Here is a 25,123-nt window from a genome sequence, read left to right as displayed (position 1 = left end):
TTTGCATGCAAGCCTTAAATAAGATTTTTCTTATTCTTTCTTTTCTTAGATGAGGTCCATTAATCTGAAAATGTAGGGATCGATTAAGGATTATATTAGTGATTATGATTTTGATGAAAACACATTACATTTCTGCAGACTGTGCAGCTACAACTTGCTCTGTTTCTTCACTAAATGTTAGTTAAAGCTAGCTGTGGCAAAGCAAGGATTAGTCTGTGGAAATATTAGACTTGCACATTGGTTTCTCTCTGGGCAAACATTTAATTATTCCAGGCAGATAGCAGACATCTGTGAGATCATGAAACTACTTTGAAAAAGGCAACATGTTTACGTTTTGACTTTTGCCCAGAGGTTTACGAAGAGAGCGCTATGTGACCAAATCACAAAGTAACATATAGAGTCCTGAGGTAACAGATGGGGCTATCTTTAGCTGCTAAATGCTCAACTATGCTCACCAGCTAGTTGCTAACTCTGTTTGTCTGTAGTTTGGTGCTGAGCAGGTAGTGTACAGTGGGTTAATAAGAGCTCTTCCACTGAAAACAGCTGCTTGGTTGACGAGAGCGGTGACAGTGAACCAAAACGATAAAATGTGTTAAAGAGCTCCGCATAGCTGAGGGAAACAGGTGATAATTATATTTTCGTTTGTCACTTCACATTACATAGTCATTTTTTCCATTATTAATATAATAATATTGATTTGTGCATTGTGCATTGATTTGAGACACACCAGCCAGCCTGCTACTGAACTGGATGACCCTTCATGCCCAGCCGATCCTGGCCAACTCAAACCCCATCAGTCCTCAAGCTTCTCGTTCTCATAATCACCTGCTCCCAAACCGACAAGGTTACAGTCTGAAGACACTGAGCGTGGAGCACCTGCCAAGGCAAGAAAGTTGATACAGGATATTAAATATATTGGGTGTGTTTAGAACATGTATTGGGGCTGACATGGGAGTCCAGCGGGGCTATACATAGAGTCAAGCTTTGTAAGAGTAAGAGAATGAGGTTCACTTCATGTGCGTCACGTTCATGTTTGAATCAAAACAGCATTACTGGCCCCATTAAAAAGTCATTTGGTCTCAGTTCTGGTTGAGAGGCTGCTGAACTTCTGTACTGCTGTCTGTTTTTGCTTTCACCAGCTTGACCTTGTTAAATGTGAAGACCTTGGCACAAGGTGAATCACTAATATATAGTGAAGACCCACACAGCTACACATGCCTTCACACACACACACACACACACACACACACACACACACACACACACACTGTAAAATGCAACATTTGGAGCCAGCCATGAGATCATGAGAAAGACATTCTCATTGCAACACTGTTGCTCTAAAGCAGACAAACAACCAGACAGAGTGTGTGTGTGTGTGTGTGTGTGTTTGTGTGTGTGTGTACGTGTGTGTGCGCGCATTCGTGTGCATTTACACATTCAGTACAGCAAGTAAGACTAAGTGCATGTATGCTTGGCCACGAAACATGGTTTAACATCAGACTTGGCCCTCCTCCCAGACTGAAAACTCCTTCAAATGTAAACCTGGCAGAGGAAGCGTGAGTCCCCATCCATGCTCCGTCTTTTCTCCTATATTCCCAAAGGACTAATGACCTCCACTGTCCTTACAGTCAACAGCTTTATGTCATGTTACCTGGATGAGCTAAGAGATCGTAAACAGATTCCTTAGTTTGTTTTGGCTCAGAGTGTGTCAGTGTTTCTTATATTTTTGTTTTATTGTCTTTCTTTCACAGTGTCAGTCTCATTTATTTAGCTCAAAATCACAAATTTGTCTAAGAGGGGTTTGCAATCTGTACCACATAAGACATTAGGGCTGCAAATTTTCTTGATTGGTCTATACAATGTCAGAGAATAGTCTCAGAGCCCAAGGTGACATCTTCAAATTGCTTGTTTTGTCTGACCAACAATTCAACTCAAAGAGATCATTTTTTGCTTGAATAGTTGTCTTGATTACTTTTCTTAGACCCTTATTTCAGATAAGAAAAAACTCCACAAAAGAAAATAAAAAAAACAACAACTTTAAAACTGACAAAAACAGGAGAAAACTCAGGAGGCAAGTGATCACTCTTCCAGCACAGATAAACATGCAACAGATGTCATATATACAAAGTAAACAGAAGTAGCAGGAGTAGAATTACAATATGGAGAATCAAAATGAAAATATTAAAGCTCCCCTCCACTCAAAAATGTGCTTTGCTTTTTGTTACTTCACTGGGATGTTTGAGCTTCACTGTGCAGAGTTTGACACTAGAAGGCTGTTTTCACCTTCACCTGCTGAAGGTTTCTCTGTGCTGAGTTTAAAGTGTACGTACGGGATGATTTTGTGACATCACAACTAGTTTGAAAAGCCAATCATGGTCCAGAACAGTTTGCAACTTACACAAGTGTGATGTGGGAACTTGAAGCCTCCAGTGCACATACACTGAGAATGGCCTTTTCAGTGAAATAAGAGACATCTTGTTTCCAGTAATTAAACTTTTAAAATGGAAAATATTTGCATATTCATAGATTCTGAATTTGTTTATAAGGGAGAAGGAGTAGATGTTATTTGAAGATTTTTTTGTCAAGGTAATTGAACTCTTTTTTTATTTAGTATTTTATGTCTTCAAACATGCCCAGAGGTGATCTTTAATTAAATAAAGTAAATATCAAGTATAATATGTTAAACTGTGAGTCTCCTTTTCACATGTAAGGGCTATATTTCTGTTGTTTTATTGGGATTTGCAGATAGAAACCTTTAATGACTTAAAAAGGTTTTGAAGGTTCAAACTTTAATAGCAACATGGCGCCCCCTGGTGAAAAACAAATGCTCTTCTACTGCTCATTATGTAGCAATGCCCTTTTTGTAGCAGTATATTTCCATTAGGTCTACTAGAACTGATGGTAGCGAGAACTAAATACCAGATATTCCCCATGATAGACACAGTACAGTATCTGAGGGCAACTGCTTGTATATGTAAATTCAGTGTTTTTTGCCTCCAGAAGACACGAGTGAGATATATTACCACTGCTCCATTTCCAGCTGGAAGACCTCTCTTGATGTCCCTACCAAAATTTATTCCATATAATCAAATTTAGAAATGCACAGTGGAACTACACTGTTACTGAATATGATCCCCGTCTCTGAGAGATGCTTGCAGGGAGAAATGTGTTAAGCTGACACTGTTACAGTTTCTGGCCTGTACAAAGATTTCCTGGGATTGCATCATCTAGCAGAGAGGAGGCCTTGATGCAAAAAATGTGCAGCAGTGTTCTTTTTCACCCGACAGGCATTTTAACAGCTATAGGCCCTGTAGCAGAGTCACTGTTATATATCCTACAGCTTTAATAACAGCGTGCCTACATCTGAGCTGAAACATCTCTGTTTGTCTGCCTGATCGTCCTCCACAGCCGTTCTGGAGGAGTTTGCGGCCCGAGCTGTGGACGACTTCAGTGCAGAGGAATTCCCAAACCACTTCTCTTGTTGCTTAACAGTCCAGCAGCGCTAATGCTTGCAGGAAACATCTCCGATGGTTTTATGGCACCTCATCCAACCTTGAGGCCAGAATGCTGATCGTTACCTGTTGCTGCGGCAACCTCAGCACTGTTTGTAAACATTTCACTTGGGGTTTTTTTGGCTAGATGATGGAAACCCCTCCGGCACAGCACGCTACTCTCTAACAGTCATTCTTTGGGTGCTGTTAGCATTTCTGATGCATTTAACACAGTTTAATAACACTTTAAGTGGATGAATACAGCTAGAAACACTAGAACAATATTTATATTTTACAATGGAAAGGCTAATCTCAAGAAGCCCCACACCTTCTATCAAAGTATTCACCAAAAACAGTTGTTACCACTTAATTGTATTACTGAAACCATTGACACACAGTATGTCTGTCTGTATATCATTAATACATCGAGGTGTTGTATTTATGACTTATCTGTTGTATTAATGGATTCTGAAAGCTACAAGGAGGTCTTAACTCTTCAGTAACCACAGTATGTAGCTGTAACAGCTAAACACAAAACAGTGGACTCCTGCACTGCAAAAACAAGAAAATATATTATATGAACTCTTTTTTATTTTCTTATCAAGCTTATTTCAAGATGTTTTCACTCTGCCCTGCCAAATAAATTTGAACCTTCCACTGAGCCAAAAGGAAAAGTGGTGCTTTTGGATCTCAGGGCTTTCTGACCTCCCCCGGCTCTGTAAATTTGTAGTTTAATCATTGCTGACATTGAATTTTACTTTTACTCTTTTCGTTTGCTCTTTCAGTGTGTGGCCTCGCATACATGCAAGCACATAACTAGAATTGTGAACAACGATGTGCATGGATGAAAACGAAGATGCCATGACTTTATTCACCAGGAATGTGAAAGAATAATGTATGAATAATTGATTTCATAATTAACTAATGCAATGTGCAAGCATGTGTGGTACATTCACTGCAAAGGACAGCACAGATATATAACAGACTGTAGACTGTGCATTAGCTATCAATGCACGCAAAATGAACCTGGAGCTGAACTCCATACTGCCAGTGAAATGATAACAGCAAAGAGTGAAATACTGTCAAACACCAAAAAGGGATATTTGATTACACAGTCCAGCACATGGATGCGACCTCACATTCATCACACCTGACCCGGACTTTCAACTGCATGAAAAACGAGCGACATCTGATCTGATTTTACATGGATCAGTCTTCATCGCTGTCTCAGTAGTTCACCTCCTACTGTACACAGTTACCACTGATATTGATGCATTACTTTACAGTTTCCTTGAGTCAACTCATGCTGGGAAGAAAACAAGCATTTTTAAACCTGATATGCCATTCCGTCCTCTCTATGAAAACCAGCTTCTCCTCCACATGATACATTTTTCACAGGCCATATACAGATTGTGTGGGTTATTGATTATTGAGGAAGACTGGTGCTGTAGCTGCACAATAATTCACAGAAGGCCACAGCAGCATAACATTTCTTGTATCTCAGTTTAAAATCTGTGTTTTATCATGACAGATTTTGTGCTAACCAGCTTCATAAAGTACCAGCTTCATGAGCGAGTAGTCCAACATTTTGGGATATTTGCTTTGTGGCCGAAAGGTATATGAGAAGACTGATACCACTCTAATGTCTAAAAGTAATGTTTCCCAATGCTGGTTAACAGCTATTGGCAAACAAAATCACATAGTCACCTGAATGCATTTAATACTTGTGGATTCAAACACCACCAGTCCCCTCTTGAAATTACTGTAAGTGGTGATTTAGTGTGCACTTTGTGTACGGTAAGCTGCATACTACCAGCAGATCCTCCAGAGAATAGACTGCTGCTCCTCCATCCCTCCCTCTCTTCCCTTTCTCTGCTCTCTTTTGATCTGTGTTTCTCTTCCCCTCAATCATATTGACAGCAGCATGATGTCAGACTGCAGGAATTTACTCTGTAATTTGTGTGTGCCTGTGCAGCGGTGGGTGTGGCATGCATGCATATGTTCTGCACGCATGCCATCTGTCCACACAGGCTGCAGCGTGTGTGTGTGTGTGCGTGTTTCCATGCATAGTATATGTGTGTGGGAGAAAAGAGTGAAGAGGTATATTTTTTGTAGCACACCTGTTTCCTCACCTTTCACCTTCTTGACTTTAACGGACCTCCCTCTGCTTCCAGCCCACATGAAAAGTGAAGTCATCACTAAAAAGCCCTCTTTTTTTTAGCTTTCAGAGACAGCAAGTGCTCATTGAGTGTGCTTAAAAGGTATATTGACAAAGTTTGGGTAACATCTGGGAAAGGCTTTTTGTATGTATGTGTGTGTGTGTGGCAGGGGTGTGGTGCTGGTTTAGATTGTGAGTCCCAACAGTCATACAAAAAGATTCAAAATCATAAAGCCCCAAAATAATAAGCTTAATTGCTTTTTGAAGTGTTCAGATATGTGATAAAATTACTTGATGGCCATTATAGACAGACTTTATGAGGGCTTATGAGTTAGTGACTGGCTGGCTTGGTGAGTTCATTGCGTAAAAACTCTTTGAATGAATAAGCCTTTTGACCTGGTAGCTAGTCAGAGAAACCTTGGTGGTCCCAGCTAGACAAGCCCAAACTGCCAACTGTTTCCAGTAACAGCTTTGCTTTTGGCTTCGGACATTGTCCTCACTGCTTAATGAGAGCACATGGTAATGGAAGGGCCTCAGGAAAGGAAGCAAAAAAAGAAAGAACTTATGAATGAATAAGTTAGCTGCATTTATTAATATTGCTATTTTGAGCCATGCTAGCAGTGCGGCTCTAAGGATGGCAATGTTGGTCGGTCAGTCCACCACATTGTTCCAGACTGAAATATTTCAACAACTATTGGATCGATTTCCATGAAAGTTTGCACAGACTTTCATGGCGCCCAGAGGATGACTCCCAACAACTTTGGTGATTCCCTGACTTTTCGGTTAGCACCATCATTAGTTCAAAATTTGTCCAGGATTTTAGTTTATGACCAAATAAACCTGCAAAACTAATGACATTCCTATCAGCCTGTGTTGTTTTTTGTGTTATTGAACATTAGCATGCTAATACACTAAACTAAGATGGTCAACATTACACCTGCTTAACATCAGCGTTTAGCTCAAAGCATGTACAGCCTCACAGAGCCACTAGCATGGCTGTAGTCTTGATAAAAAAACTAAAACTAAAATAAAGTGTTGCTTTCGTGTGTCCACTTGCTACAACCCTGAGCCTCTAGAAAAGCTACTGTGTGTGCACACATGTATTACATTCATATATAAATGTATGCATACCTGACATGAAAAGTCATAGAGACTGTTAAACCGAAAAAATATATTCATTAACTCTCCCTCCGTGCATTATTGTTCTTGTGCTTGAATGTTTCTTTTAAATGCGTCGCCTTTATTGCCAAAACCAAGCTAAGAAGCCAAGTCCCTTGCATAAGATCTGAGCACCTGTGAATCATAACATCACCTTCTGGCACTGATCCCCGCTCACAAAATGAAAAATGATTGGACTTTATTCAAGCTGCACTGACTAAAACGCCTGACACTGGCTGGATGGGATTAGTGAGAGGACAAAGCACGGTTAAGTCATCTTTGGGCAGTTTTACACATGTCACACACCCGTTCATTCATGCTCTTATTGTCAATGAGTACTTCAACAGATGGATCATTATGATGTATTATTATTATTACGTTAGAAGCACAGGTACAAACACGATAACTGTAGGTTGACAAATTTTGGTGCGTCAGTTTCCAGCTAAAAAGATCTTTCCAGAGACATTTTTCCTCAAATATTCGATTGTCACAGAGATTCAGAGAAATACACTTATTCACCACCATGAATATTTCTGATTTAATCTGCTAAAAACTTCCTATAAGGCTCTAACAGGGTTATCTGAGGTCTCATGCCACAGATGGTGGCTAATTAGCTTTGTGTTTTGGCAGTTTTGTGTTCACACCTTCTCCAAGCTGACAACACTGACAACATGGTCATGGAAAAAATATGTGCACACACAAGGCCCAAAGGAAATTTCCAAGCAGCATCTTTTTTATGCTGTGCTTTTACTTGGCACCGCGGCCTTCCGCAGTCTATTTACACCCTGTGTTTATTTAGATTTGGACTGTGATAGCCAGTGATAATAATAATAATAATAAAACTTTATTTATAGAGCACTTACCAAAAAAAGTACAAAGTGCTTCACAACAAGAGAAATAAAATACCACATCAATGGAATTTTGAAGCTTAACACTTAATGATGAAGAAAAATGGGATTAGCTCTGCTTTTATCTCATCTACTGTAGGTCAATCAACTGAAGTCTACTTAACCAAAATGAGCACTTTGTCTTGTTTTTCTCACATTTAACAAGTTTATTTTGGACATATATCTGTGATAGCTTCATATTAAAACTTCATGTTAATCTAATAATTGTCGTACATTGTTAAGTATAATTTAGGCTTTTGGTTGATCTCATTCAAATATTCAAAGGACAAATCCTATAAGAAAGGAATCGGTAATTGGATAATGAAAGAAAGGTGTTTTGAGCAGTAAAACTACAGTTCATCAAATTATCTTCACATCAGTTCATGAACACAAATCAGCACTGCTTTGGCCAGCTCACCATTCCAGTATGTCCAATTTCGACTGCTTTGCTCCAAGTTTCCAATAACCAATAACACAGTTCACAAAAATCAGGAACATCACTCGCCAGAGATATAAAACTGATCTCAAAACTAATTTATTCGACTCCCACCACGACAGGGACCAGTTTGGAGATACGTCAGATCCAATACGAAGCTATTTTCCCGTCCCCTCTGTGAACCTTTTTATGAACTACGTGATATATTTCTGATCCATCTTGGAGATTTTGCACATATGTGATACTTGCACATGTAGGAATCCTCAGTGGGACCGCGTTACATGTCTGTGACCCTATCCTGCAGCTTTTTATGCATGTGTACGTAAGTGTGAGCATCTGTGTGTTTGTTGCGTCATGGGTTCGTAAATTTCAACAGGCTGCAGTTGTGCGGGAGTGACTGATAGCTGGTTCATTATGTATCTAGTGCAGTAACTCATTAGAAAGGTTACATACTGTTCTAATGACGCTCAGGCTAAGGTTACAAACACACAAACTGTTCTGTATCCTTTACATATTGTACAGGAAAGGTATGAATATACATTACCTAAATCTGTACAAGCATACACATTTTGAGCAGTTCTGTCTATCGCCCGTAGCCCAGATCTCTGAGTAAGTCGATGTGGAGTCTGTCTTAGACTGCAGGGAATTACCTCAGCTCTGAATCATGTGGCGCCTTGCCTAGAGTGTGCACAATGCAATCACCCAGCCATCTTTCTTACTCATAAACTGTCAGAGGGCCTCACACAGAGGCTGGACACACACTGCAGGAGTCTTGAACACATTGTTTCTAAGGTCCAATTAGTCCGTCTCAGGCACATTCTGTTGAAGTGGTGAGATGTTCGTTTTCGTCTCAGTGGCAACCCAAGACTAAAGCTGAAAAATTTCATCTTACAAATGTAACTTTGTTTTCTTTGTTTTATGGGTGGAGGTTTGCTCTTCTTTTGAGGTGCTTTTGAATTATTTTCATTATTTAGATTTAGCCAGTGGATGAACATGGTGGAAGAAGTAGCCAGATCTTTTACTTAATATCACAGTCTCAAAATACTCCACTACGAGTCCTGCATCCAGAATTCTACCAAAGTAAAAATACGCAAGTATTTTATTACAATCCTATGTTTTGTGCATGAAATCTTAATCTGCTTAATAGCTGTCAATTAATAGAGTGAAGTAAAAAAGTACAATATTTCTCTGAGCAAAGTAGAACTATAAAGTAGCATAAAATGTAAATACTTAATTAAAGTACCTTATATTTCTAAATAACTAGTTAGGTAGTAGCACATACACAATGTAATGTATTGAGTGCCATGTAAATTATAATGTAGCATAGCAAATAGAAAAGTAAATGGGAAAACAACTGGTAAATCAGAATGTAAATTGAAAACATAACTATTCTTGCCACTCTTTTTTTTAAGTTGTGTTTATCAACTGTTTGTTATTTTAAACTCCTTTACAATTTCACTGATTTATCAATTGATTTCATTTAATTTCTAGCTAATCCCCTTTTTCATCCAAGTAAATACCAGTTAATAAATTTGATTTCTAACAATTTAAAAAAATCTCTGTGGTCTGCATGGATGAACTACTAAACCCAGAATGCACATAAAAGCTCACATTATCACCATTTCTGAGACACCAGAAAGCCTTAGATGTTGGGAAAACGTTATCATTTATTATCAGAAGTACACTTAAAACTGACATTATTATTTTGTGTTGCCTGCCACATTCAAATGAAAAAATAAAAGTCAGTAAGTACATTGTTGTGAAATACTGTCTTTAGCTGGAACAGCAACTTTTGATCTCAGTTAGTTGGTTAGTTTGATGTGAGTCGAGCTGGTTAGATGATGGCGTAATGCCTTTAGGCAGATTATTCTTTCTCACATCAAACACAGAAATGAGTCTCAGCATGTTTTCATTTCAGTTCTGGTTTGTCTTTTGGATATATTTACTTTAGCTGAGCATAATGCTGAAAAAGTAATAAATGACTTGGCAAAGGAGCTTACAGTTCTTTTGCCTGTGAGTCTGCAGCTTACGGCATTCATCTATTTATCATAGTTTGATTTATCATAGTCAGTGAGTCACTGAATGGCCCATTCATAAACCAGATGTCACAAAGGCACACTGTATAGTCCAAACAGACATTGGTTGGTAGCCATGATGCTTTTTATTCATAGCTCACTATGTCATCTACTCGGATGTTACCCCTTTTTTCGATCACTCTCCGTGCCCAAACATATCAGACCACCTATCATCATCTGTAAAACAGACAAAGTAGGTACACAAGAAGACCATAGCACTCCAGTGCCTAAATCCTCTGGCAGACTGATTTTGGCTGCCTTTTTCTTGACAAAAATTTCACGTTATGGGAAAATTCATCAGCCGTGAAAAACGGTCGGCAGCTTTGGGTAATTCGTTGCAACAGGACTTAAGGTCCAGGGTCCAAAAAAGTCAGTAAATTTGTGGCATAATCGCGCTTTGTTGCCAGTGGTACGATGTGGTGATGATGACTCTATTACACTGGGTGACTAATAATAACATGTCAGGCAATGACGACATCCTGTTGTGCTGTACAGATGACAAATGTGGAACTGGACGTAGTACGTAAGTCTAGTTTACGGGCTATTTACGGTATGATGACAGAACAGGTTAAATCTGCACAGCGTGACGAGATCCCACTGCACAAAAATTATGTTTAGACATGCACAGTCTCCAAGGATGTTGAAAAGTCCAGACAAACAGCTCTACTACTATTGGTCATACACTTTGCATTCTTGTGCTCACTGTGTTATTTACTGAGTATTTTTCTTATTACCTGGGATGTGTAGGGTTTGTTTAAGGGCAGTTTGGGATATATAGGCAGAAAATGTAAATTAAAACATTTCATCAGTCACATAGTAACTCCTGGAATGCGACAAACATCACAGACTGATTACACATGACAGTGTAAGGACACGTGAGTGTGTTTTGTTCTTTTAAGTCAAGGTCGTCGATTCAAATGTGTATACACAAATGTATTGTGTTTGTTGTTTTGCCTCCGGTCTTGACTTGAAGCAAAGATAAATAATGCAAAAGTTACACAAGACACTTAGATACACACACAAGAGACATGGTGCAGGAAAAGCGTGTGCATATCTGCATGCAGGATATAAAAAAAAAAAAACACCTTTATCCTTCCATCTTCCACTCACTGAACAGGTAGAGGAACATGCGATCCCGCAGCAACAGCCTGGAGGACGCAACCAAGGCCAAGCTGGCGCAGCAGCAGGCAGACACACGCAAGCGATCTGCAGAGCGAGAGGAGCCCTCAGGAAGGGCTGAGCGACGCAGTCGACACCGGGAGCCGCCGGACGACACCGGCACTATTCAGCGGAATGACAAGACAGCCAAGAACAGCGCCTGTGCTGGTGGGAGTGGCAGTGCCAGCGCCAGCGGTGCTGCAAAGGGGGGTCGGAGGGAGAAGGGCAGGGATCTTTCCCGAGATGACCTCGTCTTTCTACTGAGCTTGCTTGAGGGAGAGCTCCAGGTAATCCAAACAATAGAGATGACTGAGCAAACTTGGATTCAGACCTGGGAACAATTAGCCATTACAGCAGCAGACAGACCTGCAGATGTGGCACTGGCCCCAGTCGGACATATAGTCAGACACGATGGCTTAGAGGGCAGTGGGCACTCAAGATGGACTAAAAGCCTGTGTTAATGGACAGCCAACAGCTGAGGCTACTTCCTGTCATTCCAGCTCTGGATCCAGGAATCCCCTGGCACTGTTGTTGTATGATAGGAACAGGGCAAAGTTTGTCTTATTGCTGAGGTTAAAGGAGCTAGATACAAGGAAACAAAGTAGACAAAAGCAAACAGAGCAGATATAGAGGTATCTATTCAATAGCACTGGACTTGATGCCAACCTACACAAGAAAAATGTATTTAGAATGCCCCTTATCCTGCCCCTTCCATAGATGGGATAGCTTCAAGAAATTGTTTGATGTTTTTTTCACCGCAGAGAAAACAGTGGTGGATTCCTGACAAAAGTTAATCCATACGACATAGTAATCCTGCAACCAGCGATGTTTACACTTGGTCGCTTTCTTTTGTCAGAAGATTTGGTCAATTTAGCGCTCATATTATTACCACGTGTGGCAAAAGCTGGACATTTCAACCAATCAGATACTTTTCCAATCAATTTTGACTTTTCTGAGAGCTTGCTCACTACTTTTCATGTTATTGGTTATTGTGACAGTAAATATACTAAATATCAGGCTCACACCAATTTGTAATCCTATTTGTGTGTTTATTTTTCTGATACAGATACATTGATGTGTAACTTCTTTTGTCCAAATCATAATTTCTATTTTGTAAAGTTAGCTGAGCAACTCCACAATGTTTCCATGTACCCCCTAGTAACTGCAGAAGTACCTCCTTGGGTATACGTACCCCTGGTTGAAAACCACTGCTGTACAGTAATCAGTGGTAAAAAAAGAAGTGAACAAAGACAAAAAATTGTGTTTTTCTTAGGCAAATTTTGATAGTGGGTAAAGAAGTCTGATGGAGGGAATTATTTGCTCAGTGTCCACACCACCTGGATCTAATTTTCATCAGAGTGGAGGTTTTCAAACTGACAATTTACAGTTCACAGACTAGCTTCCCCATTCATAGGTACATTTCTGTCCCTAACACATAAGGACTGAGTCAGAGAAGGATGACAGAGACAAGAGACAAGACTGAGTGATTAATATTTGAGGTCATTTTACTTATATCTGTTTTAACATAGTCTCATCTTTTGTTGCTGCATATTGGAAGTCTGGTGTTTGTTAATCCTGCTTCACAAAGTTGAATCTAACCAAACCCACCGTCTTCCCCCACTACAGGCCAGAGATGAGGTGATCACAGTGCTGAAAGCAGAGAAAATCGACTTGGCCTTGCTGGAGGCCAAATATGGCTTTGTCACACCACAGAAAGTCCTGCAGGCCCTGCAGAGGGACGCCATCCAGGGCAAGGCCAACGTTTTCCAGGAGGACATCTATGAGAAGCCCATGGAAGAGGTAACACTAACTCTCAATCATAATTAAAGAAAATAATGTGACTCGATGACTGTGTCTAAGCAGTCCAGATGTGACAAATGTTTTCTGTGTCCCCTCACAGCTGGACAAGTTAGTGGAGAAGCAGAGGGAGACGCACCGGCGGATGCTGGAGCAGCTTTTGATGGTGGAGCAGTCGCACAAACAGGCCCTGTACAAGCTGGAGGACGAGAAGAGGAACCACGGAGAGTTCATGAAGAAGAGCGACGAGTTCACCAACCTGCTGGAGCAGGAGCGCGAGAGGTCAGTGTATAAATCGATGTGAGTACTCAGGTAGTCACTGAGAAAAGCTGCCAGTCTTCCAACAAACATAATCACAATTGTTGCTTCAGCCCTGCGGGGTCTAAATGTATTCATGTTGCCATCCTTGGAGAGATTTGGTGACATATTATCTGAAAGCAATTACAGAAAATCTCATTTTTGTTTCAGGGGAAAGTTTCGGTGTCACACTCACTTGCTAAATTCTGATATCTGATTTAATTGCTAATTTTGGATGCCCTCCAACTACATTAAAGCAAATTGCATGTGCTAGCCTCCTGTTGTTTAGAAGACATAGTCCATGAGCTTTAGAAAATAGTGTGTCAATGACGATTAGACTAGATTCTGATTCCTGTTTTTAAAAGCCTTATGAAAGTCTTCCTCCTGAATTTAACCGTAACATCACTAGTGTTTTATTTAAATTGGAAAGGTGTTGGTTTATTTTGAAATTATGACTTAAAAGTAAATGGAATATGCAATATTACTAGATAATCCAGAAGATTTGACGCCTGAGTGCAATTTTTAACTGTTATAAATAAGCCAAGGTTACTTGATTGTATTATGGAGTGGGACTTTACATACAATTACACAATACTAGAGGTCCTCATGTGTGAGGTGCTTTAAATGGAAAGGTAACAAAACACTCCTATAGACCAACCATGACAATGTGCTACATGTTCCATTAAGATTCAACAGGCAGAACAGAAAAAGCACTCGACTATGTCAAGTGACAACACCATGCATGAATTCAGCCCCTAAGTGAAACATCAAATTGAAGCCAAAATTCCGACTGATGCAGCTTTCATATTTTATCAATATCCGTCATCTCTAATTATCTCACTGTCCATAAAGTGCGAGTGTCTTAACGGGTCAATGTCAGCATGTTATTCAGAGTCAGAGGGCCTCTTGAGTCATTTCAGCAAACAGAATGGAAGTAGGGTGATCAAATTTTGGTCTTTTCCCATGACCTTGAGATAGAAGAGAAGGATAGTGGCCACTGAATAATCTTGAGAGTTGAGTGCCTTGTTCAAAAGCAGTTTGTCAGCCAGTAAAAGAGTTGTTCAAATCCTCCATCCAACTCCAGCCACTCAGCACTGCCAAAGTATGAATGTCTTAATAATCCTATGTAATGTTAGCATTAAATAGAAGTGTTCTTCAGGATTACAGGGGAAAACCCAGACTAAAGAATTCCATTATTGTTTTTCCCATGACCTGTACTAAATCATTTACTTTTATTATCACCTTTTATTGAACAACTCTGCACAAACCTGGAGCAAACCACGAGTTTTTACTGGAGATGATCCAGCGACCGAGAGAGGGAGGCAAGAGTTTGTCGACAGATAATTTAGGTTTGAGCTTAAAAACACAAATAAGCTTTACATTTACAGCTCTGCTTTATGGTAGCACTGTGGATATTTGTGAACCAGAGTGAAAAACCATATCTCTGGATGACTTTCCTTCAGCTAAGTCTGCATTTCAGTGCCAGTGAAGCTCAGAGGCAGCAGCTCAGAACGAGGGACACTTAAAGATCAGATTGTTTATGCTGCGGCTTCATAATGTGCTATGATGTGGTAATTCTCTAAACTGTCCAAGATCATAGCAATTTATTAGAATGGCTTGAATTTGGCGTTTTGCTTGCACTCTTTTCAATCCTCTGTCCTGTAAACTGACCTAAGCTAGCAGCATGGCTCTAGGGAAGTAAGCAGGCCACTACTTTTGTCCAGAATGGAATATTGCAACAACTATCAGATGGATTGCCATGAAATTTTGTACAAACATTCATAGTCCCCAGAGGATGGATCCTAACAACTTTGGTGATCCCGACTTTTCCTCTAGTGCCACCAGCAGGTCAAAATTTCAGTTTGTCCAATACTCTGTTTATGACTTATTACCTGCAAAGCTAATGACATTCCCATCATCCTCAACTGTACTTTGTTTAGTGCTAATTAGCAAATGCTAGCATGCAAACACACTAAACTTAGATGGTGAATATGGTAAATATCTGCTAAACATCAGCATGGTAGCATTGTCATTGTGAGCATCTTAGCATGCTGATGTTAGCATTTACTGTAGTTGAAAGCAGTGCATACTGGTGTTAGCATTTAGCTCAAAGCACTGGCACTGGCATGGATGTAGACTCAGACTTCTTGTACTATAACAGGAATCCTGGTAACCCTTACGCCATCAAGCTCCAGCTATGAAATATAACAGTGCATGATTCATTTAGAAGCCCTGCTAAGAGGGTAAAGCACGTTGTGTCTCTTAGCTATAATTTCCCCTGTGTGATGTTAGGAGGCATTGTGCTGTACTTAAATACCCAACCTTACGATGGATTACGAGACATTACAACTATTTTAGATTACTGTACAGGCATGTTTCAGAAGTCTTAACCTCTCCAACGGTGAAACTGTGATCCATAAAATAGTGTAACGTGAGATAAGTCTGGGATTAATTATTTGGAAGTGCTGTTTTGCCAGCAAGACAGAGATGGCTGGAGGCCTAAAGGTGGAAACAAGCCTGACTGATTTCTTCTGTAAATGTCACACAGAGAGTTACTGGGCAGTACTCTGTTTACTGCTTCCTCAGCAATATCACATATCACAGACACACACACACACACACACACACACACAGACACACACACAGAGGATATATGCACTAACCCAAAAGCTCACCTATAACACAATAAGACAGACTCATGGCCGTAAAAACACACACATGCACCCTCAGCAATTAATTTCACAAAGGAAACACAGCTGGATGTCGGCCCGTGACCTATTTGGGACAATCACATCATTGCACTTTAGCCGTAGCAGAATGTTTGAGTTGGACCGCAGGACAGTGTGACGATGGTCTGTGCTTTGTCACCGGGCATGTCAGGAAAGACAGGCTGCCATGAAAAATAGGCCTCTATCCAGGGTCAAGCTAATTACCGCGTGAGAAAAGGCGAAAGATTTATACGACTTAGAGGAGAACAAAAAAAGAAGAAAAAAAAGAAAAACTAACCTAATGATTCTGAGAAGCATCAATCACACTGCGTGTTCAACAAGATGCCAGATTACCATGGAAATAGTTGATGAGGGTGTATGTTTTTGGTCTCGGGTTTGCCAGCAGACGTCAGCGTGAGTGCATGTACAAAGAAGCAAGTAAAAATGTGTGTGGGGGGTATTCAGCATCTGCCATTGTCATCTGTCTTCAGTGGTTGGACGCAGCCTTGTTTATGTAGCTGAGGACTCTGTTACGGTTTTGGATGCTAGCGTGTGTGTGATGTGTAAAGTTATTAGGTAAATGTGTGTGTTTGGAGGTGTCCTCTTACTGTACCTCATTCCCTCCCTGAGCTGTTTGTCCAGATAATCCTCACATGAGACATTAGATTTTTCAGTGCCGCCACGCGGCATAATTATGAGTTATACTATACGGTACTGCTGTAAGTGTATGCACATGAGTCAGAGTACAGCTCCTTTTAGGTTCATAATTCAGGGGCCAAGCAGCATTCATATCTTAAACTGAACAGTAGGTGTTATGCACGGTTGTACATATCATGTAAAGGCAGATTTGCTGTACAATTTATTATAACTTGGGTCTTATTTTTGCAGTTTTGGCCATTATTTCTATTGGTTATGATAACGCTCTAATCACAAAGTCGGATGGGGAAGAAAACATGTGCAGACAGACCATCAGATCATACAGGTTTAGTTTTAGGTGAGCTCATTTTTCGTTTGGATAATCTGTTCTAAACTGTTGAGCCAAAGCACACACCTCCCCAATTTCAACAACTGAATGGGTGATCCAACTGCTTTTTGTAGGTAGGCTCGAAATGGAAAAGAAAAAAACATATACATTATACTCAAAAACAATCATTTATTCATATTTACTGCACAGACATGACAGTGGTATCAAGTTCTCATCTAACTCCCTGCAAGAAAGCAAATAAGCATATTTCACAATATGTTGAACTATTTCAACATAAGTTTTAGTGATGTCCCGTTGTTCCCAGATCCCAACCATTACTTTGGAGAGAATGTTATCATAATTGATGGAACTGATGTCCAACACAACAAAATCAGTTGAAATAAACCAGAATTATCTTTTAAAACTTGCAGTCCAACAGTCAATAAAATTGGGGATGTACTCTGTATTGTTGAAACTTCCAGTGCTGATCACAAAAAAGTCTTAACAAGAAGATATATTTCTGTCATATAACAGTCCACTGATCCTCTAAAGATGTAGCGGTAGACATGTCATCAAGACTGCCTCAAGCAGGAAGAAACAGAGAATCCCTGAGGAGCTTGAGTAAACGACATTTTAGTTCGTCGCCCAAGCACAAAACCCAGAGTTTGTTCAGCGGCTTCTGTTCTGCTCTGCACTCCTTCCAAAACATTATTACAGAGGGCTAGAAAAACTGAAAACCCCCGAAATAGCTTTGACTTCTAAAAGTAAAAGCCACTTATCACTTGTTTGAGGAGAGCTGAAACAGCTCTCTGTGTTTTGAGACCGGCTGCCATGGCTCGACATGTACACTATTAGAGGTACCACGTCGCAACAGGCTTTAATTTCACTCTAGTTAATCTGATGTTGTATGATGCATTTTAGCTGGATGTAATCATTTCCCTTTACTGGGTCATGGAAAGCAGCAAGTTGTGATTACATCCTGGGGTAATGTGCTGCAGGATTTGGGAATGGACAAAACCTTTTTCCCTCTTTAAAAGCACACACACTCACTGTACATTTATAAACTCATCTCCTGCTTTTTTATTTTGACCTTTTTTCAAAGCAGGATGCCTCTGACTGCTGACTGACCTCCTCCTTGGAAGCCCTAAAAAGCATGTTAATCTGAGCAGGGGGTTGGTGATGAACTCGGTTCCCCTCTGATTAATTGGTGATGGAGCAGTCTTTCATGAGTGATGACCTCATCGCGCGCCGGGTACTGCAGGAGCAGCAGGGGTGTGAGAGCGAGAGCGGCATCCTAACCATCAACAGATGTTACTTTAAACATGACTTCAGCTCACAGATATACACACACACGTTGCATACAGCTACGCCACGGCATGCATTTTGCTCGCCTTTGTTCTTTTGCAGAGAAACCAAGGGCAGGGAGCGAACTTTATGACCATCTGTATCCTCTGATTTCATGCATAGCATAAAAAAAAAAAAACTTAAATCCCGGCTCACATTTACTGACTGATGTTAGTGTGAGGAGTTCAGCTAATGTCATGTGATGCACTGAACGCAGAGAGACCGTATGGAAATATGAGCCGATTCAACCTGCTGTCTCTAACATTTAAAGCTCCACTGGACAACCTCACATGTTGATGTCTACAGATAACAGCAACAGGCATGAAAGAGGATACCTAGAACCCCTGTGATGTAATGTCAGTAAAATGCACACAGCACCCTCATGTTTACAAAGCCAGCTGGTCTGGGATCATTTTATACCAAAGGGAGAAGAGAGGCAAAAGGTCTGGTGTTACTGAGTCCAGTTTTTTTTGGATGGAATTCTCACTTACTGCTTTTTAAGTTGGGTTTTGTCATTTCATTTTTTTTATATTTTAATGCTTTTGTTTCTTTTTGCGGGGGATCAAGTGTACATACCTGGTGCCAGAGTTTAATTTGGCAGCTACACAAACACTGCCACAAAATCCTGAACAGAAAAGCTGTATTATTAAGAAGTACTCAGAAGTAGAGTTATGACCACCGACTAAAACAAACTTAAAGCGTAGGTCTTAATACAACGGATTTATATATGTACATTGGAAGAGGTTTTGGTCACTGTTATTGTTCCTGCTGTCCGACAGAGGGAAAAATCACTCTATGGACGGACTGCTCAAAACGTACGTCCACTAGGATCATAAGAGGTCACTTACCGGGACGTTTACAAGACAACAATACAAACTACAATTTACATGAAATAATGTATATTTTTGTTGACTTTTCTGTAATTTTTGCTTTCATTCAAATGAGAAGAAAAATCAGTTTTTGGTCAAACTTCGCACCACTTATGTCCACATCAAAACCAAAATCTGTGAGGAGGGGTACAAACATTGTTTTTCATTTTTTAGACTGATCAGCCAGGCCGATATATTGACCAATATTAGCTTATCTCAGATTTGTTGGTAACTGAGTAAATGTGGGGTGATAAATAGAAAGTAACTGCAGTACAGGAATGCCAAAGATATGTCCAATGTTGTCTAGAAACAGTAATGCCATTAGGTTGTCCATTAAAGAGCACTGACAAATGTATTTTTCAGCAGTGAAATTCTAAGTACACTTCATGATTACAACTGGTCACTCTATTTCAGCAACATTTCATGATACACACTAAAAAGATGTGCGTACTCTCCCATAACAATCTTGAAACTGTAATTTGATGCTCAATCAATGATGCTTGCACAGTGCATCTTGGCCTTTACGAGGAAGTCCAACAGTTGTGAACTTGCCATAGAAACAAAACCGTGCGATGGGAAAACTGCAGATGATATGAAACTAAAGTGTGTTGGCGTAATTTACTGGCACAATAAGTTATAATCACTGTAAGTGAACTTTTTATTGTAGATAAAAAAAGCACAGTAGCTGCAAATGTGACACCACATGACCTTCTGCCTCCTCTTAATGATTTGCAGGGCACACAATATATCTTCATGCCATCTGGTTGACTTAACTGCAAATGAGGTGACATCACTCATGTGGATCAGATCGAGAACATTCTTCAGCGATGTCTTCATCATCGCTGAGATGCTTATTATCCAGACCTGCCCTGCTCTTTGAAACAGAACACAGTGTTTTTGATTTTTTACGATCTGGGATTTTTGGTTATTAAATATCAGTGTTCCTGTCCCTGCATGTTCACCTTAGAGGCAGGTTGTGACCTTTGCAGAAAAGAAAACTTATACAGTGTTTTGTACAAATGAGAGCATGTTTTAGGAAGTTGTCAAGCAGCTGTTGCGCTGTATATACACACATTCAACTGCATGCATGAGCAGGATCTGTCTTCACCTATGCGTTGTTAAGATATTATCAGTACTCCCAAAACTGTTGGTGAGGAGACAGAAATCTGCCTCATTCATCAGCTGCAGCTGACATTTGATTGCTGAGCTCTTAGCAAAGGCTCCTACGCCTTTCCTTACTCTGAGGAGAAGCACACCTGTATTCCTCCCAAAAATGTTTCAGCCTGGTGCATATTGTACATTCCTGTTCAAAGCCAGGTTCAAACTTTTAATATGATTTATGAGAGGATGAGATGTGTGAGATGATAAACTTTCTGGGAGAAATGTGATGTCTTGTTTATTAAATGCTGGAAAGTACACATCGCTCTGTTTTTGAAGTTGTGTGTTCAACACTTCCTTTTATGGGAAGGAAAGCTATTCCTCGAGCTGACTACTGTATATGACGTTACTCAGATATTTGCAGAGGTCAGGAATCACACAAATATGATACATTCAGCGACACCCTCTAAGCACACATATGACATGCAGCCAAATCTTGACGCTCTTTCAAAACACATTCTGCCTGGTCTCCAAATGGGTCAGTACATCGCTGGGCTTCATTTCCTCAAAAATCAAGAGCAAATGGGTTTTGCTTGAGTTCTTAGCACTTTGCTTGGTAAAAGTTCAGGAGAATGTCTTCTAGTTTAGTTGACAAGTGTGCAACTAAACACTGAATTTACGGATGAATTAAAAGAGAAGGGCAATACAGAAGGAAACAAAGACTGAAAGGACACTGCAGTAAAATAATTTATGTGATAGCTGTTGATGTCCCAGTGGCTCAGTCGCCAAAAATGATGTGATGTTGTGGCCTTTATGACAATCAGTAAGTGTCCATAAAACAATATTGGCTTATTTTCATCAGCAGTCAGGGGTGGAAAGTAACTAAGTACATTTACAAGTACTGTACTTAGGTACAGTTTTACAGTACTTCTAATTCACTTTACTTACATTTTACTTTATACTTCAACATTAATAAACGTCAGAAGGAAATATGGTAATTTCTATTTCAATACATTTATTTGACAGCAGCATTTTTTAAAAATATGTATTTTTATTAATTGTTGTAATATCTACAGTAGTCTTGGTAACTCTTGTTACTTATGATAGCATGAATTCATGCTAACAAACAGTAGCATGAGCTGTTTAATTGACCTTAGCAAACTAACTGTCTAGCATAGTAGCACTGATTGGCCTCACAGCTGGAACCTTATAGAACCAAGTTAGAGAATGTAGAAACTGCCTATTTTCTATATAGTACACTATATTTACTGTCTATATTTACCATTTTATTTGAGTTTTTGAACAATAATAAAAATAATGTTAGTGTCACAAGCTAGAGTTACTTTACTGATAAAGATTACATACAAAATATATAATCAACTTAAAAAATATGATTTGTTGTTATAGATTAAACTACCCAGCAAAATATAAAGTAGTTAAATTGGTCCCTCTTACACACAAATGCATCAGTATTAAAAATCCAAGAAACCAATATAAATGACTTTATTTAAAAGGATCTGAATACTTTCTTCACCACTGAAAGTAATGCACTAGTGGTTAAATGGCGTTCTGGCGGTACAAAACTTCTTTTGGTATGCTATGTAATTTTTTGCACACAGGCTTAATACAATATGGCTTCTGTAGATACACTGAGGCCCTTTGGCTACTTTGAGAGCTCTAAATGTCTGATTTTGGGTTATGCTCTACAGATATTGATGGGATGGGATGAAAACTCAGATGAGTCCATATTCAGCAGAATATGTTTTCCTGCTTTGCACCACCTTTGTTTGTGTATCTAGACGCTTGTCACACTATCACTCCCACATTGTAGGAAAAACTGAGAGGCTGCTGACCTAATTCAGGCTGGTCAGCAAACACTCCCTTTTCTCTTTTGGCCAGATAACAAGCAGATTGCTCCACAGTTTCCTCGACCTCAGGCTCATTTGTCTGAATCTAATGTAACAAGGCTGATGGTATTAAGACTTAACCTCCTTTTTCTTCTCTTAACCTTAAAAGCTGTTGAACTGCACAACTTTATCTATAAACTGTAAGACACTGACTGACTACTGAGTGATTTATTTTAATAATTATGTTTTCCCCAGTCCAAGATCAATTTTAAGAGTGAAGAATGATATGATAAGAAAACTTGCATTTGAAATGTTTGGGCTGTAGGGCTTTCATATTATGCTTTGAAGTAAAACAGACCCTGCATTTTCTTATTTTGTCTTGAAAAAGCATTAATGTTTTCTCAACACTGCCCTGCACCAAAGTTATAGTAGTTAAGAAAATATAGTCTTAGAAAGCTTTCCTCTTCAACAGTGTGAATACACAGAATTTGCAAGATCAGAGAAATGAGCCTTAGTTTTTAAGGCGTCCTTTGCTCAAAGGTGAAAGAAGTGAGCTCATAGGTTTGCATTTTGGATCTGTTGTCTGTCGGGGAAAAGAAAATCACCAATAGATGTGGATTGGTGCACCCTTGAGCAAAGCATTTCCTTTTGATATAATGGAATAAACTAGTTAAGTGGCTTATTTTACTCTTGTTTGTGCACCGCCTTGTGAACACAGCAATTGCAGGTCACGCTTCCTGATTAACAATCTGTCATTGTTTGTTTTTTTGGCAAGTTATCTCATAGACAAAATATTAAAACAATGTGCACAGTTGGACCAACTCTGCACTGCAGATGTGCAGGTACTGGTGCATCAATACATGTTAGAAGACATAAAACAGATACCACTCACATGAAAGTGTATTTTTATTGTGTGTAACCTCGCCGTAAGTGTGTGCGAGAGACTGTCAAAATATCACTCCACTACATCTGCAAACTAGGTGGTAATTAGGCCCAGAGAGTCGTCATTGCATGGCGTAATGTGATTACATCTCCCTGACAGAATGCAGCGATTAGACCTCACCAACCACAAGGACGCAAGACTCTCTGCTTGTACTTTTCCAACCTTTTTTAGGCTTGTTATAAAAGGAGAAATACTCAACCCTAATATAGAACTTGAATGTTGTTCAGGTAATGAATTTGAGTGTGCAACTTCTCTAGAACTGCGCAACAAAAAAAAAAGTAAAGTAAAATAAAAATTTTGTGGCACTATTTGCATGTGATAGAGTAATAGCCACATTTTCTGGTTCAGTCTTGTCACTGGTTTTGTAAAGTAAGTGTGGAATAATTTAAAGAAATCTATAAAATCAGCTTCTCGTTTCAAAGTCAGAGGAGTGCAGAAGGTGTCTTAGCACATTTAAGTTTGATTTTCTGCATTAACATTGTGGAAAAAGTCCTTTTTCTAGTGCATTTCTCCCTATAAAAAGGGGTAAAAGCCTCAGGGTTTACATATAGGCCTGGGTTAACAGACGCAATGGCATCTCTGAAAAGATCTTATTCCAATCAAACAGGGAAAAAACAGGGACAATTAGTGGCATAAACATAAAGAGCAGTGGGTGACATGGTGTTTTATAATGGCAAGATGGCACCCATGAGTTGTGCAGTCAAATTAACTGAGCCACAGTGTTATTAGAGCATTCTGACAGCTTATTTGTAACTTCTCACATTAAGACAAACAACTGAATGGTCAACTGAATAGAGCCTGACAAATGATTATGCTGCCTGGGAATATGCAGGAGTGATGTATGAGCTAATCTCCTATTTGTGAAAGGAAATAGCACCAAGGGTGGAGGGGCCAGGGTCAAGGAGGAAAAATGCAGCTAATGTAGAGTTAGCATGACATTTCTACGCTTGCTGTGAGCCGCTTGCTGTGAACCGTGCGTGGCCTGAGCTGGAGACAGCGAATGGTGGCGAGACTCAAATTGCATCAGAGAAAATCTGACAAACTTGACATTGTGGAGGATACATTACCCGCCAGCAAGGGCTAATCTGTCTGATTTACCTTCTTCTCACATTTGTTCTAGCAGACACGTTCTTGAGTTACAGCTTGGCAAAACATGGCAGCCATGGGAAGCCATTTTCCCCTCCCGTCCTGTCAGGCTGGAAGGAAGCGACAGCGAGAAACTTGCACATTACGTCCTCGTAGCTGGCAGCTGCAGTGTCTGAACAATGAGTCTGTGCCTGTGCTCCTGACCAAGTCAATGTCGAGATAGTGAGTGAAATATGGAGGGAGGAAAGAGTCTGTCTGGATCTGCCAACTCAAATGGCTCATTGTGGTGAATGGGCTATCTGGATGTGGCCACAATGAATTGTGCAAACGGGGAAAGTCAATCAATGTGGTGACATTTTTGCCCTTTTCTTTTTAACAAAGACAGGATTATTGTTGTGTTGTTGTAGGCCATTAACTTGATGGAAATGTAAGAAATTAGCACTTTACTTGAACTCTCCTATTTAGCATTTAAAAAGCAGTATATGGATTGCTTTTAACACATTATGTAGTTGTAATTTAACTATCAACGATTATAACTTCTATGAAGCATCCCTAACTGGTGTATAAACAGTTAATGAATGATTGATAATAGTATTACATAGCTGTTATCTTATTTAATGATACGCAGTATGATTACACACGACAACATTTATATAATGTGATATAAATGTTATAAAACATTTATTATATTTATACATATGTACAAATCATTCAAAGGCAAGTTTAAAAACTACTACTATAAAAGTGTTAAAAAAAAATTATTAACTCAAGGTCCACTTACTAAATTTCTTTTGGGGCTTTCAGCCA

The 25,123-nt window shown here is 39.6% G+C and overlaps 2 protein-coding genes across 4 annotated transcripts in view; one reads left to right on the top strand and one right to left on the bottom strand.

Moving 5' to 3' along the window:
- LOC122872385 (epithelial cell-transforming sequence 2 oncogene-like) overlaps positions 1-25,123 on the bottom strand; it is an 86,936-nt gene that overhangs the window by 17,784 nt on the left and 44,029 nt on the right. The window lies entirely within an intron of this gene.
- filip1l (filamin A interacting protein 1-like) overlaps positions 1-25,123 on the top strand; it is a 74,451-nt gene that overhangs the window by 17,026 nt on the left and 32,302 nt on the right. The window contains exons 1-4 of one of the 3 annotated variants that reach the window (XM_044188563.1): positions 865-884; positions 11,323-11,650; positions 12,990-13,163; positions 13,264-13,442. In XM_044188563.1, coding sequence (XP_044044498.1) covers positions 11,333-11,650; positions 12,990-13,163; positions 13,264-13,442 — 671 coding nt within the window. In that variant the 5' untranslated portion in view covers positions 865-884; positions 11,323-11,332. Of the gene's footprint in view, positions 1-864; positions 885-9,002; positions 9,027-11,322; positions 11,651-12,989; positions 13,164-13,263; positions 13,443-25,123 lie in introns of those variants that run through there. The other 2 variants (XM_044188562.1, XM_044188561.1) reach the window with 2 other exon arrangements.

The sequence above is a fragment of the Siniperca chuatsi genome, linkage group LG24, assembly GCF_020085105.1.
Source record: "Siniperca chuatsi isolate FFG_IHB_CAS linkage group LG24, ASM2008510v1, whole genome shotgun sequence".
Classification (NCBI taxonomy): domain Eukaryota; kingdom Metazoa; phylum Chordata; class Actinopteri; order Centrarchiformes; family Sinipercidae; genus Siniperca; species Siniperca chuatsi.
The sequence above is the reverse complement of the archived record's forward strand: the minus strand, read 5'-3'. Positions and strand labels throughout refer to the sequence as shown.